An 18,149-nucleotide genomic window follows, 5' to 3' on the forward strand; every position below is an offset into this window, starting at 1 on the left:
GAACTCCCTTCCCTCACCCTGGGTGGCTCTGCCTGGAGCAGGCGGCACACAGCGGCGGAGCGAGGGCTCATCTCCATCGGTTCCCTCTCCCCGGGATGGAGTGTGGTGGCCTCCTCGCTCGCACCCGGAGGGTTTTCTCCAGGCGCTCACTTCTCCTCCCGCACTTATAAACCGCCCTGGAAACTATCTCGCTACGCAGAGGACAGCAGAGATTGGGGGGATATTGTTGGTCGCGTGGTCTCATCGTGTGGCTGTTGCTGCTTTCCCACTCCTCGTTTGCGGTGCCTCCTCCTGGTGTCTGTTGAAGCAGGTGGAGGACTTCCCCACAACTCTGGCGGTCGCCTGATGAAGCTGGTTGTGATTACTGGCGAAATGTCACGGCGCTCTGATTGTAAATGTTGTGGCTTGGCTCTCCGACACACAACCGGTTAGTGCTGTACTAGTATACTACACTATACACTACACCATACACTAGTGCTGTACTAGTACACTACACTATACACTACACCACTTTACACTACACTACTATACACTACACTACTATACACTACACTATACACTACACTACTATACACTACACACTACACTATACACTACACGATACACTACACTATACACTACACTATACACTACTACACACAAGTGCTGTACTAGTATACTACACTATACACTACACCACTTGACACTACACTACTATACACTACACTACTATACACTACACTACTATATACTACACTACACTATACACTACACTACTATACACTACACACTACACTATACACTACACTATACACTACACTGTACACTTCACTATACACTACTACACACAAGTGCTGTACTAGCGACGAATTGGCCACGTTCTGTTTACGTGACAACCCTTACTAGTTGGCCGTGTCGGGTGGTGGAGGGTTTAACGACACATTTATATATTTACGCGATCTCACCCAACAAAAGCCGCATTATGGAGTTTAGTTTGTATTGAGCGGCTGTTGGTTTGGTGACGATGATCGTCCGTGCAGGGTGCCGGGTGTAAGCGCTGGCACGCTGGGAAAAAACGCCCCCATTTGACGAGCCCACAGGACTCTGACGTGGCACACACTCTTCTCCGAGTGACACACGGCGGTGACACGCACACGCACGCAGGCGCACGTCAAGACGCATAAAAGTTGGTCTCTGACACACACAGACAGACGGCCTGTTGTGTGACACACAGAGGCACGGTTCACAGCGGGAAAGATTTGAGTGACACACACACAGCCTTTTCTTTGTGACAAACAAGATGATCAGTTTTGCGTGACACACAGAGATGTTCTGAGTGACACAGAGGCAGCAGGTTGTGTATAACACACAGACTCAGTTGTGTATAACACACAGACTCAGTTGTGAGTGACACAGAGACAACGTTGGAGTGGCACAGAGACGCCGTTGGAGTGGCACACGGAGTTAGCTGTGAGTGGCACAGAGGGCCGCTGGAGTTGCACACGGAGTGAGCTGTGAGTGGCACAGAGGGGCGTTGGAGTGGCACACGGAGTGAGCTGTGAGTGGCACACGGAGTTAGCTGTGAGTGGCACAGAGGGGCGTTGGAGTGGCACACGGAGTGAGCTGTGAGCGGCACACGGAGTGAGCTGTGAGTGGCACAGAGGGGCGTTGGAGTGGCACACGGAGTGAGCTGTGAGTGGCACACGGAGTGAGCTGTGAGTGGCACAGAGGGGCGCTGGAGTGGCACACGGAGTGAGCTGTGAGTGGCACACGGAGTGAGCTGTGAGTGGCACAGAGGGGCGTTGGAGTGGCACACGGAGTGAGCTGTGAGTGGCACACGGAGTTAGCTGTGAGTGGCACAGAGGGCCGCTGGAGTGGCACACGGAGTCAGCTGTGAGTGGCACACGGAGTGAGCTGTGAGTGGCACAGAGGGCCGCTGGAGTGACACACGGAGTGAGCTGTGAGTGGCACACGGAGTTAGCAGTGAGAGGCACAGAGGGCCGCTGGAGTGACAAACGGAGTGAGCTGTGAGTGGCACACGGAGTGAGCTGTGAGTGGCACAGAGGGCCGCTGGAGTGACACACGGAGTGAGCTGTGAGTGGCACACGGAGTGAGCTGTAAGTGGCACAGAGGGCCGCTGGAGTGACACACGGAGTGAGCTGTGAGTGGCACACGGAGTGAGCTGTGAGTGGCACAGAGGGCCGCTGGAGTGGCACACGGAGTGAGCTGTGAGTGGCACACGGAGTGAGCTGTGAGTGGCACAGAGGGCCGCTGGAGTGACACACGGAGTGAGCTGTGAGTGGCACACGGAGTTAGCTCTGAGTGGCACAGAGGGCCGCTGGAGTGACACACGGAGTGAGCTGTGAGTGGCACACGGAGTGAGCTGTGAGTGGCACAGAGGGCCGCTGGAGTGGCACACGGAGTGAGCTGTGAGTGGCACACGGAGTGAGCTGTGAGTGGCACAGAGGGCCGCTGGAGTGACACACGGAGTGAGCTGTGAGTGGCACACGGAGTGAGCTGTGAGTGGCACAGAGGGGCGCTGGAGTGACACACGGAGTTAGCAGTGAGTGGCACAGAGGGGCGCTGGAGTGGCACACGCAGTTAGCTGTTAGTGGCACAGAGGGGCGCTGGAGTGGCACACGGAGTTAGCTGTGAGTGGCACACGGAGTGGGCCCTACCATGGGTACACGGTGGCCGTGTCCACCGCAGGATTCCGTTAGAAGCTGAAGGAAGGGTCGGGGGGGGGAGAACGAAAAATTGAACGCAGCGTTAGCGACGACTCGGTTAGCGACGACTCGGATACCCGACCACGACGCACGCAGAACATCGTCGTCTTCACAGCACCACACACACGCGGCGCCACACACACACACACATGCGGCGCCACACACACACACCTCATTTGACAGTGCCACACACACACAGTCATCACAGATCACCACACACACAATGGCACACACACATCATCATCATTATCACGGTGCCACACACACAATGCCACATACCATCATCACAGCATTCACGAAGAAATACTCTAATTTGTTGTGAACTACAACAATAACAACAACAACAAGTTGGGCCTTCATCACGAGCACGTGATGGGCGAGAGGCACGGGGCGAGGGAATGAGGGGATGGAGACTGCACCCCAGGGTGGGATGGGAGATGGCGGCACCACCACCGACACCACCACCGCCACCACCACCACCACCAACACTACCAACACCACCAACACTACCAACACCACCCTAACCACCAACACTACCAACACCACCAACACCACCCTAACCACCAACACCACGTGTCTCTGTGCTAGTAGTCTATGAGTCTCTGTGTAACTCCATGAGTTATGGAGCTGATAGGCCCGGAAGATGAGTGAGAGAAGAGGAAGCAGCCGGAAGGTAGAGCAGACATGGGGAAGTGGTGGAGGTAGAGGATGATGAGAATGATGAGCAGATGGATGAGGTGGAGCAGGAGGATGATGAGAAGGATGAGTTGGTGGATGAGGTGGAGGATGAGTTGGTGGATGAGGTGGAGGATGAGTTGGTGGTTGAGTTGGTGGATGAGGTGGTGGTTGAGGTGGTGGTTGAGTTGGTGGTTGAGTTGGTGGATGAGGTGGTGGATGAGTTGGTGGATGAGTTGGTGGATGAGTTGGTGGTTGAGTTGGTGGATGAGGTGGTGGTTGAGGTGGTGGTTGAGTTGGTGGATGAGGTGGTGGATGAGTTGGTGGATGAGTTGGTGGATGAGTTGGTGGATGAGTTGGTGGATGAGTTGGTGGATGAGTTGGTGGATGAGTTGGTGGATGAGGTGGTGGTTGAGGTGGTGGATGAGGTGGTGGTTGAGGAGGATGAGGATGAGGGGTAGGAGGATGTGCAGGAGGTGGAGTGGAGCCGAGTGGACGCAGAGGGGAGCGGCAGGAAGGAGGAGGCAGTGACCCCCCCCCCACCCAAGTAGGGGCAGCAGCGCCGGCTCGGCGAAGCGGCGTGGGCCGGGCCGGGATCCCGTCCAGCACAGCGACGCGTGGCCAAGTGGACCGGGGCGTTACGCAGCACTCCCACCACCCCCTCCTCTCTCTCTCTCCGCGCTCGTTCTACAAATGCCGCTTCCCACGCAGAGTTTTTTGGAAACCTTCCCTGCGCCCGTGCCCACGTTCACCCGGCGTGTAAACAGTTGGCTTCGTGCGCCGCGGTTTAAACAAATGTCACGGCGACTGGAGAGGGGTCACAGGCGCTGCGAGCACACGAGGCCGGCCACGCTGGGTTCCAATCCGGGTTCTACAAGCGTGGTGCGCTCGATGGGTCTCAGCCCGGCCACCAACGTCTGACATAGAGACCCACAGATTCATATAGAGGAGACCCACAGACCACACGTAAACCCATAGACTCACCACACCGATACCCATAGGCTCAGAGAGACTGATAGACTAACACAGGGACCCATAGACTCACATGGAGACCCAGGACTCGCGTAGAGACCCATAGATTCATATAGAGACCCATAGACTCACACAGAGACCCGTACACTCGTATAGAGACTGGGTTGTAATTAAACTGCATTCTCAAGTGCAGTTGTAGTGGTGATAACTACTCGCTGTTCGCAAGCTGTGAGAGAGCAGTTGGTAAACAAGGTTTTCCCGCTCAATCAAACCGTTAGGGTCAAATGGGGTGAGGTAGGATCCAAACGCCAGATTGGGAAGGACCAATCGGAGGGGTCCAAGAGGTGGCCGGGGATTGGTTAACCCGGCCACGAACAGGTATAAAAGCCGAAGCTGCTGAGAGTTCTTGGTTAGTTCTGCTACACGAAGACCCAAGTCGGCTGAAGACAGCTAGGACCCTGGACCAAGCCTTCCAGCCCTTGTCAGGGCTGGGGCTCAGAGTCACCAGTGGTCAGGGGAGATAGGTCCTGGATAGGGCCCTGGCTCCCAGCCTTCCCGCCCTTGTCAGGGCGAAGGTCTCGAGCGACCAGAGCGGGGACCTGTTGGGCCAGCGGCGGATCAGTGTGCCTCCCCTAGGTCCCAGCCGGAGGACGCTAGGCTAGCGGGGGAGATAGCCGGCAAGTCCGGAGTCTGTAGCTCCTCAGGATAACGGGTAAGGGGACCGTATACCCCTTGTGTTAGGTGTAGCAAGTATTGGTGAATAAAAGCGTGTGGCCTCTAAGAAGTTTCCTTCAAGAACGTTACACAGTGAATTGATGGGCTCAGCCTCATCACCAGTGACGGCACAGAAAACATTACATCTGTTTCTGTACTTTATCTAAATTCCAGGGAATTAAAAGAAAAAAAGTTGATGGGATTCTTGGCTACGGCTACCATCAGCGGCGAGTGATATCTCAACAAAGGCGACTCGGAGATGTGAACTACCTCGCCTGGTATACGGGAGGGTCGAGGGTTCGATCCCCTCCTCTGACATCTGTTGCACAGGTGTGGAGGATTAAAGGAACCACAATTCCTCGCTCATCTCGTCAAGGACCTACAAACCACCATCACACAAACTTCGCTCATCCTAGCAGCGGCGGCTTTTGTCGCGCCGTCGAAACAAAGACGGTGGTCACCGCATCGCGTGCCACTTTCAGATGCGCTCCTGCGGCCGTCTGGAACGCTCTTCCTTACGATATTCGGAAGCCACTGGGAGCTACGCACTTTTAAATTATCATCATCTAGATGGACAAACTCATTTCTTTAGAACTGCTTATTGTGTTTAGTTTGTTGTCTTTCCCCTCCCACCTCCGATTATCACAGTTGTCTAAGTACGGTGCGAAGGAAGTGCAACATACATACAAGAATGTGGGGGTCAGTGAGTGGGTGGGTCAGTGAGTGGGTGGGTCAGTGAGTGGGTGAGTGGGCGAGTAGATTAGTGCGTGAGTGGGCGAGTGGATGAGTGGGTGAGTGCGTGAGTGGGTAACCATCGAACAAAGACTGTCCCCGCATCGCATGACGCTCAGACGTGCGGCCGTCTGGAACGTTCTTCCTTCCGATATTAGGAAACTACTGGGAGCTTAGCACTTTTACATCATCTAGACTGACAATCTAATTTCTTTACAACTCCTCCTTGTCGTGTTCATTTTGTTTGCCCTCCACCCGCACGGTTAGCTATGTACAGTGCGAAAGAAGTTCACCGTACATACGTAGGTGCATACGTGTGACACTGATGCAGGCGGGGCGGATTGTACGACCTGCCGTCTCAAAGCTGATGGCGAAAGTGACCACTCGTGATTGGAGTCTTACTGGGGCATGACGCTGGCACCTGGGCCGGAGCGATCGGCACGGCACGGGTCAGATCGACCCACCGCTTTCCTCCCTGCCAATTCCTTCCCTCCATCGCTCGGTATCCCCGTAATTCCTGTACCCACCAACTTCCTTCCCCATACCCCATTACTATTCACCGCATCACTTTTAGCTACCCTAATTGTACCACTCATAACCCTTGCAAAGCACCTTGGATAACAGCGCTAAGTAAATATAAAATACGATTTATAAGATCGGCTTTATAACAACGGCAGCCCCCCACCGAAGACGAACATCAACGGAGGGATGGAGGCAAGGCCGATGAGTCGGACGCCCTTCGATGACCTCCTGTCGCAGGTGCTAGCTCGTGCCCTGCCCCCCTTGGGATAGAGTCATGACACTGGAACCAGGACTGGAGTTTATTGGAAGGCACGGGCCAGATCGGCTCAATAACAACGGTAGGAGGCCGCTAGACTTGCGTGCGGCCCATGGGCTTTGTGTCATCACCGGCGCAATGTATATCGGCATCCATTCCAGTCTCTTGTTTGGATATGCAATTTTCCGGCGCATTAAACCGGATTAGCGCTGTGAATGGCGCGCAGGCTGGTTGGGTGCTCACACTAACGGCGCCGATTACCCCGTGATCCACCACCGTGATGCTGCCCTATGATGATGATGATGTGGCCCGATGATGATGATGATGCCCAATGATGATGGTGGCCCTATGATGGTGGTGATGGTGGCCCTATGATGGTGGTGATGGTGGCCCAATGATGATGATGATGATGCAGTTCCCTTTGGACACGGCCTGCGGCCACGAGGCCTCCGATGCGTTCCAGCTCGTACGCCACACGCGACACCGGCAGCTCGGCGCGCCACGGCACAGCACGGTACAGCACAGCTGCGCAGGGGCCGTCTCGGCACCGCAGCGAGGGTGTGCCGGTGGTAGCGGGGCAGTGGTGGTGGTGGCGACGGCTGCCGTTGCGGCTGCGGCGAGTGTGGTGAGTGGCTCACCCGCGTGGTGAGTGGGTGGCTGTGGTGAGTGTGGTGAGTGTGGCTGTGGTGAGTGTGGTGAGTGGGTGGCTGTGGTGAGTGTGGTGAGTGTGGCTGTGGTGAGTGTGGTGAGTGCGGCTCACCCGCGTGGTGAGTGGGTGGCTGTGGTGAGTGTGGTGAGTGTGGTGAGTGTGGCTGTGGTGAGTGTGGCTCACCCGCGTGGTGAGTGGGTGGCTGTGGTGAGTGTGGTGAGTGGGTGGCTGTGGTGAGTGTGGTGAGTGTGGCTGTGGTGAGTGTGGTGAGTGGGTGGCTGTGGCGAGTGTGGTGAGTGTGGCTGTGGTGAGTGTGGTGAGTGGGTGGCTGTGGTGAGTGTGGTGAGTGTGGCTGTGGTGAGTGTGGTGAGTGGGTGGCTGTGGTGAGTGTGGTGAGTGTGGCTGTGGTGAGTGTGGTGAGTGTGGCTGTGGTGAGTGTGGTGAGTGTGGCTGTGGTGAGTGTGGTGAGTGGGTGGCTGTGGTGAGTGTGGTGAGTGTGGCTGTGGTGAGTGTGGTGAGTGGGTGGCTGTGGTGAGTGTGGTGAGTGTGGCTGTGGTGAGTGTGGTGAGTGTGGCTGTGGTGAGTGTGGTGAGTGGGTGGCTGTGGTGAGTGTGGTGAGTGTGGTGAGTGTGGCTGTGGTGAGTGTGGTGAGTGTGGCTGTGGTGAGTGTGGTGAGTGTGGCTGTGGTGAGTGTGGTGAGTGTGGCTGTGGTGAGTGTGGTGAGTGGGTGGCTGTGGTGAGTGTGGTGAGTGTGGCTGTGGTGAGTGTGGTGAGTGGGTGGCTGTGGTGAGTGTGGTGAGTGTGGCTGTGGTGAGTGTGGTGAGTGTGGCTGTGGTGAGTGTGGTGAGTGGGTGGCTGTGGTGAGTGTGGTGAGTGTGGTGAGTGTGGCTGTGGTGAGTGTGGTGAGTGTGGCTGTGGTGAGTGGGTGGCTGTGGTGAGTGTGGTGAGTGTGGCTGTGGCGAGTGTGGTGAGTGCGGCTCACCCGCGTGGTGAGTGGTTGGCTGGACGGGGCGATGGAGTCGCACTCGGGGCTGTTGAACTCCTCACTCGCTCCCGAGCGACGGCGGCGGCCATTCTCCCCTGTTGAGAGGAAGAGGGGGCAGGTGGGGGGGCAGGTGGGGGGGCAGGTGGGGGGGCAGGTGGGGGGGCAGGTGGGGGGGCAGGTGGGGGGGGCGTTTAGCTTCATTAGCATTCAATTAAAAATCAGAGTCAGTATTTTTCATGGAGGAATCCGAGGAGCTATGAAGCTCTTTAACACAGATGTCCAATTAGCAACGGCAAGGAGCGGCGTCACGTGGCGAGGTAGCCCCGCCCACTGCCCAGGTAGCCCCGCCCACTGCCCAGGTAGCCCCGCCCACTGCCCAGGTAGCTCCACCCACTGCCCAGGTAGCTCCACCCACTGCCCAGGTAGCCCCGCCCACTGCCCAGGTAGCCCCACCCACTACTCAGGTAGCCCCGCCCACTGCCCAGGTAGCTCCGCCCACTGCCCAGGTAGCCCCGCCCACTGCCCAGGTAGCCCCACCCACTACTCAGGTAGCCCCGCCCACTGCCCAGGTAGCCCCGCCCACTGCCCAGGTAGCCCCGCCCACTGCCCAGGTAGCCCCACCCACTGCACAGGTAGCCCCGCCCACTGCCCAGGTAGCCCCGCCCACTACACAGGTAGCCCCGCCCACTGCCCAGGTAGCCCCGCCCACTGCCCAGGTAGCCCCGCCCACTGCCCAGGTAGCCCCGCCCACTGCCCAGGTAGCCCCGCCCACTGCCCAGGTAGCCCCGCCCACTGCCCAGGTAGCCCCGCCCACTGCCCAGGTAGCCCCGCCCACTGTCCAGGTAGCCCCGCCCACTGCCCAGGTAGCCCCGCCCACTGCCCAGGTAGCCCCGCCCACTGCCCAGGTAGCCCCGCCCACTGCCCAGGTAGCCCCGCCCACTGCCCAGGTAGCCCCGCCCACTGCCCAGGTAGCCCCGCCCACTGCCCAGGTAGCCCCGCCCACTGCACAGGTAGCTCCTCCCACTGTCAAATGTTTCTCCGTCCACTAAATCGGAACGAGAATCTATATTTAGACTGGCGGAGGTGAGCGATGAAGCTTTTTTTCACAGATGCACAGTAGGGGCGGGTCAGAAACTTACAACAAACAACACAAAACCCACGAGAAGACTGCAAAGTATAGGACATGTTCAACTGTGTGTGTGTACGTGTGTGTGCATGTTCAACTGCGTGTGTACGTGTGTACGTGTGTGTACGTGTGTGTGTGTGCACATGCCTGCAGCGTTGGCAGTGGTTAGCGCACTGCGCCACGAACGCAGCAACCCCGAGTTCGATTCCCGCTCACGATCAATAATAACATTGGCGAGCGTTTGAACTGGGTTCCTGGGCCTCCCCTAGCTCGACTCAGCCTTAAATGTAGTACCTCGTGCGGAGTGTAACTACAGTCTCATGACTGGGGAGACAAAGGCGGCCGGGCGTGGTGCTGGCCCCCTGCCCCTCGTGTGCCACAGTGCCGGCCTTCATAGGAGCTGTTGCTCGCCGCTAACAGCACTCGTCCCGACGGTGTGCCGAGGCTACACGGGGGACCTTTGTCTTTGCGTGTGAGTGGGGTGAGTGGGGCGAGTGGGGTGAGTGGGGGTGGGGGGTGTGGAGCGGTGAGCGCACGGCCCTGGGAACCCGGCGGCCCAGACTATTCATGGACCTGAGAATGTGTGTAAGGGTAAACGTGTGTAAGTGTGTGTGAGTGTGTGTGTAAGAGTAAACGTGTGTAAGTGTGTGTAAGTGTGTGTGAGTGTGTAAGGGTGTGAGTGTGTGTGTAAGTGTGTGTAAGGGTAAACGTGTGTAAGTGTGTGTAAGTGTGTGTGAGTGTGTAAGCGTGTGTGTGTGTGTAAGGGTGTGAGTGTGTGTGTAAGTGTGTGTAAGGGTAAACGTGTGTAAGTGTGTGTAAGTGTGTGTGAGTGTGTGTGAGTGTGTAAGCGTGTGTGAGTGTGTGTGAGTGTGTAAGCGTGTGTGAGTGTGTAAGCGTGTGTGAGTGTGTAAGCGTGTGTGAGTGTGTGTGAGTGTGTAAACGTGTGTGAGTGTGTGTGTGTGTAAGCGTGTGTGAGTGTGTGTGAGTGTGTAAGCGTGTGTGAGTGTGTGTGTGTGTAAGCGTGTGTGAGTGTGTAAGCGTGTGTGAGTGTGTGTGAGTGTGTAAACGTGTGTGAGTGTGTGTGTGTGTAAGCGTGTGTGAGTGTGTGTGAGTGTGTAAGCGTGTGTGAGTGTGTAAGCGTGTGTGAGTGTGTGTGAGTGTGTAAACGTGTGTGAGTGTGTGTGTGTGTAAGCGTGTGTGAGTGTGTGTGAGTGTGTAAGCGTGTGTGAGTGTGTGTGAGTGTGTAAGCGTGTGAGTGTGTGTGAGTGTGTGTGAGTGTGTACGCGTGTGTGAATCTGTGTGAGTGTGTAAGCGTGTGTGAGTGTGTGTGAGTGTGTAAGCGTGTGTGTATGTGTGAGTGTGTAAGGGTGTGTGTGTGTGTGTAAGTGTGTGTAAGAGTAAGTGTGTGTGAGTGTGTGTGAGTGTGAGTGTGTAAGGGTGTGTGTAAGTGTGTGTAAGAGTAAACGTGTGTAAGTGTGTGTGAGTGTGTGTGAGTGTGTGTGAGTGTGTGTGAGTGTGTAAGGGTAAACGTGTGTAAGAGTAAACGTGTGTAAGTGTGTGTGAGTGTGTAAGCGTGTGTGTGTGTAAGGGTGTGAGTGTGTAAGCGTGTGTGTGTGTAAGCGTGTGTGAGTGTGTGTGAGTGTGTAAGCGTGTGTGTATGTGTGAGTGTGTATAAGCGTGTGTGAGTGTGTACGCGTGTGTGAGTATGTAAGCGTGTGTGTGTGTAGGTAAGTGTGTGTGTGTGTAAGCGTGTGTGTGTGTGTATGTGTGAGTGTGTAAACGTGTGTGAGTGTGTATGTAAGCGTGAGTGTGGGGAGCGGTGGTATAGTGGTTAGCGCTACGAACCCGGCGAGCCGAGTTCGATTCCCGCTCACGACCAACACCGGTGACGATTATCTGAACCGGTCCTGGGCCTCCCCTAGGTCGACGCAGCCTCAAATGAGTACCTGGTGCGGTATTTAAACATCGCCACTGGGGAGACAAAGGCGGCCGGGCGTGGTGCTGGCACCCACCCCCTCGTGTGTCGGCAGCCTTCATGCGGTGCTGCTACTCACTAACAGCACTTGCCCCGGCAGTCAGTCACAGGCTACACGGGGGAGCTTTGTCTTTGTGCGCGAGAGGTCACGGGAGTGGAGGAATCGGAAACAAATCGCATTCCTCTCTCTCTCTCGGCGGCGTCCCCACCCTGGGGGGGGTGGTGGGGGGGGTGGTGGGGTACAGTGGCACGTGCCCCCCACCCTGGGGGGGGGGTGGTGGGGTACAGTGACACGTGCCCCCCACCCTGGGGGGGGGGGTGGTGGGGTACAGTGACACGTGCCCCCCACCCGGGGGGGGGGGGGTGGGGTACAGTGCCACGTGCCCCCCACCCTGGGGGGGGGGGTGGGGTACAGTGCCACGTGCCCCCCACCCTGGGGAAGGGGGTGGGGTACAGTGCCACGTGCCCCCCACCCTGGGGGGGGGGTGGGGTACAGTGCCACGTGCCCCCCACCCTGGGGGGGGGGGGGTGGGGTACAGTGCCACGTGCCCCCCACCCTGGGGGGGGGGGTGGGGTACAGTGCCACGTGCCCCCCACCCTGGGGGGGGGGGGGGTGGGGTACAGTGGCACGTGCCCCCCACCCTGGGGGGGGGGTGGTGGGGTACAGTGCCACGTGCCCCCCACCCTGGGGGGGGTGGTGGGGTACAGTGCCACGTGCCCCCCACCCTGGGGGGGTGGTGGGGTACAGTGCCACGTGCCCCCCACCCTGGGGGGGGGGGTACAGTGCATTAAAACAATGATCAGCCACGGCCGAGGTATTGGTCCTGCCGTGTTTCAGATCTGCCTTGTGTTCACGAACACGGTCTGAGACGTGTCGCTTAGTTTTTGTTAATTTTTGTTATTTTCTTTGAACCCAAAGAATATTAATTCCTGCAGCCACGAAAGCTTTAAGTCAAGATGTAACCCTTCCTAGTTGGCCGTGTCGGGTGGTGGCGGGTTTTAACGACGCATTTATATATTTACGAGATCTCACCCAAAAACCTCTATTATGGATAAGCCGCTTCGTTGAGCTATCATTTGTGATATCCACGTCGCTTCTGAAAAAGCGAGCGATGGAGCTCAGTGGGCTTTACCTGGTTAAATAAAACAAATCGTTTTAGTTTAATTTAAGACGACCGCGCAGCCTTAACCATAATAAATACTTACGGGGGAAAACCCATAGACCCGCGAGCTATTGTGATGCATCTTCTTGGTTCTTTCGGTAAAGTCACGTAGAAGGGAAAAAAAAAGAAAACATAATTAAATAATTCTCACTGAGAATTATTTTATTATGTTTTAAATAAAAAAAATAAAACATAATAAAATAATTCTCACTGAGAATTATTTTATTATGTTTTATTTTTATTATTATTTTATTATGATTTTACCGAAAGAACCAAGAAGATGAATCCCTGCAGTCACGAAAGCTTTAAATCGAAATCTATTGTGATGCTTTGTTATTTCCATTGCCCTGCGTGCTGATCGCCTCTTAGCGTTGCTCTCTGGTCTACGAACACTGCTGCTGCTGCTGGTGCAGAGGCACGGCCACACAGGAGGAGGCTGTTGTATGGACGTGTGTGTTGAACGTCTTTCACACCGTACATAGTCAGCCGTGCTAATCGAAGGTGAGGCTCTGATGTATACCAATCAGCTTCAAGGACGATGCGATTAATATTATTATTATTACCATCATCAAAACAAGTTTGTTTGCCTGCTTTGCCACAAGCAAGGTATGTGGTTAACGCGGACTACTTGATGATGCCTTGCAATAAACAAATAGGCGTGTGTGTCTATTGTGGTGTTTAATCCGCACCTCCGAGAAGCACGCTTGGCTACGTACGGTGCGAAAGAGGTTCAACGCATGAATGTTTGATCATCTTCACTCCTCCTCTGTTGCCGGAGAAGGTAAAACTCCAAATACCTATTAATTATTAATTCATCGTCTTGATAGAGTCAAGAAGAGCCTCATAGATACAGAGTAGTAGTGGTAGTACTAACATGTAGTAGTAGTAGTACTAACACGTAGTAGTAGTGAGTGGATTTTGTATGATCTCCCCTTGTTCTACAGAGTGAGTGGAGTTTGTATGATCACCCCCTGTTCTACAGAGTGAGTGGAGTTTGTGTGATCTCCCCATGTTCTACAGAGTGAGTGGAGTTTGTGTGATCTCCCCCTGTTCTACAGAGTGAGCGGAGTTTGTATGATCTCCCCCTGTTCTACAGAGTGAGTGGAGTTTGTATGATCTCCCCCTGTTCTACAGAGTGAGTGAGTGGAGTTTAAATGATCTCCCCCTGTTATACAGAGTGAGTGGAGTTGGTATGATCTCCCCCTGTTCTACAGAGTGAGTGGAGTTTGTGTGATCTCCCCCTGTTCTACAGAGTGAGCGGAGTTTGAATGATCTCCCCCTGTTCTACAGAGTGAGTGGAGTTTGTATGATCTCCCCCTGTTCTACAGAGTGAGTGGAGTTTGTGTGATCTCCCCCTGTTCTACAGAGTGAGCGGAGTTTGTATGATCTCCCCCTATTCTACAGAGTGAGTGAGTGGAGTTTGAATGATCTCCCCCTGTTCTACAGAGTGAGTGGAGTTTGTATGATCTCCCCCTGTTCTACAGAGTGAGTGGAGTTTGTGTGATCTCCCCCTGTTCTACAGAGTGAGTGGAGTTTGTATGATCTCCCCCTGTTCTACAGAGTGAGTGAGTGGAGTTTGTGTGATCTCCCCCTGTTCTACAGAGTGAGTGAGTGGAGTTTGTATGATCTCCCCCTGTTCTACAGAGTGAGTGAGTGGAGTTTGTGTGATCTCCCCCTGTTCTACAGAGTGAGTGGAGTTTGTATGATCTCCCCCTGTTCTACAGAGTGAGTGAGTGGAGTTTGAATGATCTCCCCCTGTTCTACAGAGTGAGTGGAGTTTGTATGATCTCCCCCTGTTCTACAGAGTGAGTGGAGTTTGTGTGATCTCCCCCTGTTCTACAGAGTGAGCGGAGTTTGTATGATCTCCCCCTGTTCTACAGAGTGAGTGGAGTTTGTATGATCACCCCCTGTTCTACAGAGTGAGTGGAGTTTGTATGCTCTCCCCCTGTTCTACAGAGTGAGTGGAGTTTGTATGATCTCCCCCTGTTCTACAGAGGGAGTGGAGTTTGTATGATCACCCCCTGTCATACAGAGTGAGTGGAGTTTGTGTGATCTCCCCCTGTTCTACAGAGTGAGTGGAGTTTGTGTGATCTCCCCCTGTTCTACAGAGTGATTGGAGTTTGTATGATCTCCCCCTGTTCTACAGAGTGAGTGGAGTTTGTATGCTCTCCCCCTGTTCTACAGAGTGAGTGGAGTTCGTGTGATCTCCCCCTGTTCTACAGAGTGAGTGGAGTTTGTGTGATCTCCCCCTGTTCTACAGAGTGAGTGGAGTTTGTGTGATCTCCCCCTGTTCTACAGAGTGAGTGGAGTTTGTGTGATCTCCCCCTGTTCTACAGAGTGAGTGGAGTTTGAATGCTCTCCCCCTGTTCTACAGAGTGAGTGGAGTTTGTGTGATCTCCCCCTGTTCTACAGAGTGAGTGGAGTTTGTATGATCTCCCCCTGTTCTACAGAGTGATTGGAGTTTGTATGATCTCCACCTGTTCTACAGAGTGAGTGGAGTGTGTGTGATCTCCCCCTGTTCTACAGAGTGAGTGGAGTTTGTATGACCGCCCCCTGTTCTACAGAGTGAGTGGAGTTTGTGTGATCTCCCCCTGTTCTACAAAGTGAGTGGAGTTTGTATGATCTCCCCCTGTTCTACAGAGTGAGTGGAGTTTGTGTGATCTCCCCCTGTTCTACAGAGTGAGTGGAGTTTGTGTGATCTCCCCCTGTTCTACAGAGTGAGTGGAGTTTGTGTGATCTCCCCCTGTTCTACAGAGTGAGTGGAGTTTGTATGCTCTCCCCTGTTCTACAGAGTGAGTGGAGTTTGCGTGATCTCCCCCTGTTCTACAGAGTGAGTGGAGTTTGTGTGATCTCCCCCTGTTCTACAGAGTGAGTGGAGTTTGTGTGATCTCCCCCTGTTCTACAGAGTGAGTGGAGTTTGTGTGATCTCCCCCTGTTCTACAGAGTGAGTGGAGTTTGTATGATCTCCCCCTGTTCTACAGAGTGAGTGAGTGGAGTTTGTAGTGATCTCCCCCTGTTCTACAGAGTGAGTGAGTGGAGTTTGTATGACTCCACCCTGTTCTACAGAGGAGTGAGTGGAGTTTGTGTGATCTCCCCCTGTTCTACAGAGTGAGTGGAGTTTGTATGATCTCCCCCTGTTCTACAGAGTGAGTGGAGTTTGTATGATCTCCCCCTGTTCTACAGAGTGAGTGGAGTTTGTATGATCTCCCCCTGTTCTACAGAGTGAGTGGAGTTTGTGTGATCTCCCCTGTTCTACAGAGTGAGTGGAGTTTGTATGATCTCCCCCTGTTCTACAGAGTGAGTGGAGTTTGGTATGATCTCCCCCTGTTCTACAGAGTGAGTGGAGTTTGTATGATCTCCCCCTGTTCTACAGAGTGAGTTTGTATGATCTCCCCCTGTTCTACAGATGTGAGTGGAGTTTGTATGATCACCCCCTGTCATACAGAGTGAGTGGAGTTTGTGTGATCTCCCCCTGTTCTACAGAGTGAGTGGAGTTTGTGTGATCTCCCCCTGTTCTACAGAGTGATTGGAGTTTGTATGATCTCCCCCTGTTCTACAGAGTGAGTGGAGTTTGTATGCTCTCCCCCTGTTCTACAGAGTGAGTGGAGTTCGTGTGATCTCCCCCTGTTCTACAGAGTGAGTGGAGTTTGTGTGATCTCCCCCTGTTCTACAGAGTGAGTGGAGTTTGTGTGATCTCCCCCTGTTCTACAGAGTGAGTGGAGTTTGTGTGATCTCCCCCTGTTCTACAGAGTGAGTGGAGTTTGAATGCTCTCCCCCTGTTCTACAGAGTGAGTGGAGTTTGTGTGATCTCCCCCTGTTCTACAGAGTGAGTGGAGTTTGTATGATCTCCCCCTGTTCTACAGAGTGATTGGAGTTTGTATGATCTCCACCTGTTCTACAGAGTGAGTGGAGTGTGTGATCTCCCCCTGTTAGAGTGAGTGGAGTTTGTATGACCGCCCCCTGTTCTACAGAGTGAGTGGAGTTTGTGTGATCTCCCCCTGTTCTACAAAGTGAGTGGAGTTTGTATGATCTCCCCCTGTTCTACAGAGTGAGTGGAGTTTGTGTGATCTCCCCCTGTTCTACAGAGTGAGTGGAGTTTGTGTGATCTCCCCCTGTTCTACAGAGTGAGTGGAGTTTGTGTGATCTCCCCCTGTTCTACAGAGTGAGTGGAGTTTGTATGCTCTCCCCCTGTTCTACAGAGTGAGTGGAGTTTGTGTGATCTCCCCCTGTTCTACAGAGTGAGTGGAGTTTGTGTGATCTCCCCCTGTTCTACAGAGTGAGTGGAGTTTGTGTGATCTCCCCCTGTTCTACAGAGTGAGTGGAGTTTGTGTGATCTCCTCCTGTTCTACAGAGTGAGTGGAGTTTGTATGCTCTCCCCCTGTTCTACAGAGTGAGTGGAGTTTGTGTGATCTCCCCCTGTTCTACAGAGTGAGTGGAGTTTGTATGATCTCCCCCTGTTCTACAGAGTGATTGGAGTTTGTATGATCTCCACCTGTTCTACAGAGTGAGTGGAGTTTGTGTGATCTCCCCCTGTTCTACAGAGTGAGTGGAGTTTGTATGACCGCCCCCTGTTCTACAGAGTGAGTGGAGTTTGTGTGATCTCCCCCTGTTCTACAGAGTGAGTGGAGTTTGTATGATCTCCCCCTGTTCTACAGAGTGAGTGGAGTTTGTGTGATCTCCCCCTGTTCTACAGAGTGAGTGGAGTTTGTGTGATCTCCCCCTGTTCTACAGAGTGAGTGGAGTTTGTGTGATCTCCCCCTGTTCTACAGAGTGAGTGGAGTTTGTGTGATCTCCCCCTGTTCTACAGAGTGAGTGGAGTTTGTATGCTCTCCCCCTGTTCTACAGAGTGAGTGGAGTTTGTGTGATCTCCCCCTGTTCTACAGAGTGAGTGGAGTTTGTATGATCTCCCCCTGTTCTACAGAGTGATTGGAGTTTGTATGATCTCCACCTGTTCTACAGAGTGAGTGAAGTTTGTGTGATCTCCCCCTGTTCTACAGAGTGAGTGGAGTTTGTATGACCGCCCCCTGTTCTACAGAGTGAGTGGAGTTTGTGTGATCTCCCCCTGTTCTACAGAGTGAGTGGAGTTTGTATGATCTCCCCCTGTTCTACAGAGTGAGTGGAGTTTGTGTGATCTCCCCCTGTTCTACAGAGTGAGTGGAGTTTGTGTGATCTCCCCCTGTTCTACAGAGTGAGTGGAGTTTGTGTGATCTCCCCCTGTTCTACAGAGTGAGTGGAGTTTGTGTGATCTCCCCCTGTTCTACAGAGTGAGTGGAGTTTGTGTGATCTCCCCCTGTTCTACAGAGTGAGTGGAGTTTGTGTGATCTCCCCCTGTTCTACAGAGTGAGTGGAGTTTGTGTGATCTCCCCCTGTTCTACAGAGTGAGTGGAGTTTGTGTGATCTCCCCCTGTTCTACAGAGTGAGTGGAGTTTGTGTGATCTCCCCCTGTTCCGTGTGGGTACTGTGGATGCTCTCCGGCTCCCTGCAGTAACAATGTTGCGTAGTTCAACCCACACACGCCCAGCGGCAGCGGCATTGGCCACAAACTCCCAATGCCGGATCTCTGCTAAAAATAAAAAAAAGAGTTTGGGCTCTCGTTTCGCGGGGTAAGTAAACATTCATTCTCTCTGTGTCGTCGTTGTTATGCAGGCCGACAGTCGGTGGGAGGGGGGCACGCG

At 54.0% G+C, this 18,149-nt stretch overlaps 1 protein-coding gene across 7 annotated transcripts in view; it reads right to left on the reverse strand.

The window, feature by feature from the left end:
- The window catches only part of LOC133360427 (anoctamin-5-like), an 81,300-nt gene that overhangs the window by 39,936 nt on the left and 23,215 nt on the right, over window positions 1-18,149 (reverse strand). For 6 of the 7 annotated variants that reach the window (XM_061579144.1, XM_061579145.1, XM_061579146.1 and 3 more), the window contains 2 exons: window positions 8,208-8,305; window positions 2,658-2,702 (listed from right to left, as the gene is read on the reverse strand). In XM_061579144.1, coding sequence (XP_061435128.1) covers window positions 2,658-2,702; window positions 8,208-8,305 — 143 coding nt within the window. The remainder of the gene's footprint in view (window positions 1-2,657; window positions 2,703-8,207; window positions 8,306-18,149) is intronic. The other variant, XM_061579147.1, reaches the window with a different exon arrangement.

Source organism: Lethenteron reissneri, chromosome 68, assembly GCF_015708825.2.
Source record: "Lethenteron reissneri isolate LAM-NWPU_2019-01 chromosome 68, ASM1570882v1, whole genome shotgun sequence".
NCBI classification, from domain to species: Eukaryota; Metazoa; Chordata; class Hyperoartia; order Petromyzontiformes; family Petromyzontidae; genus Lethenteron; species Lethenteron reissneri.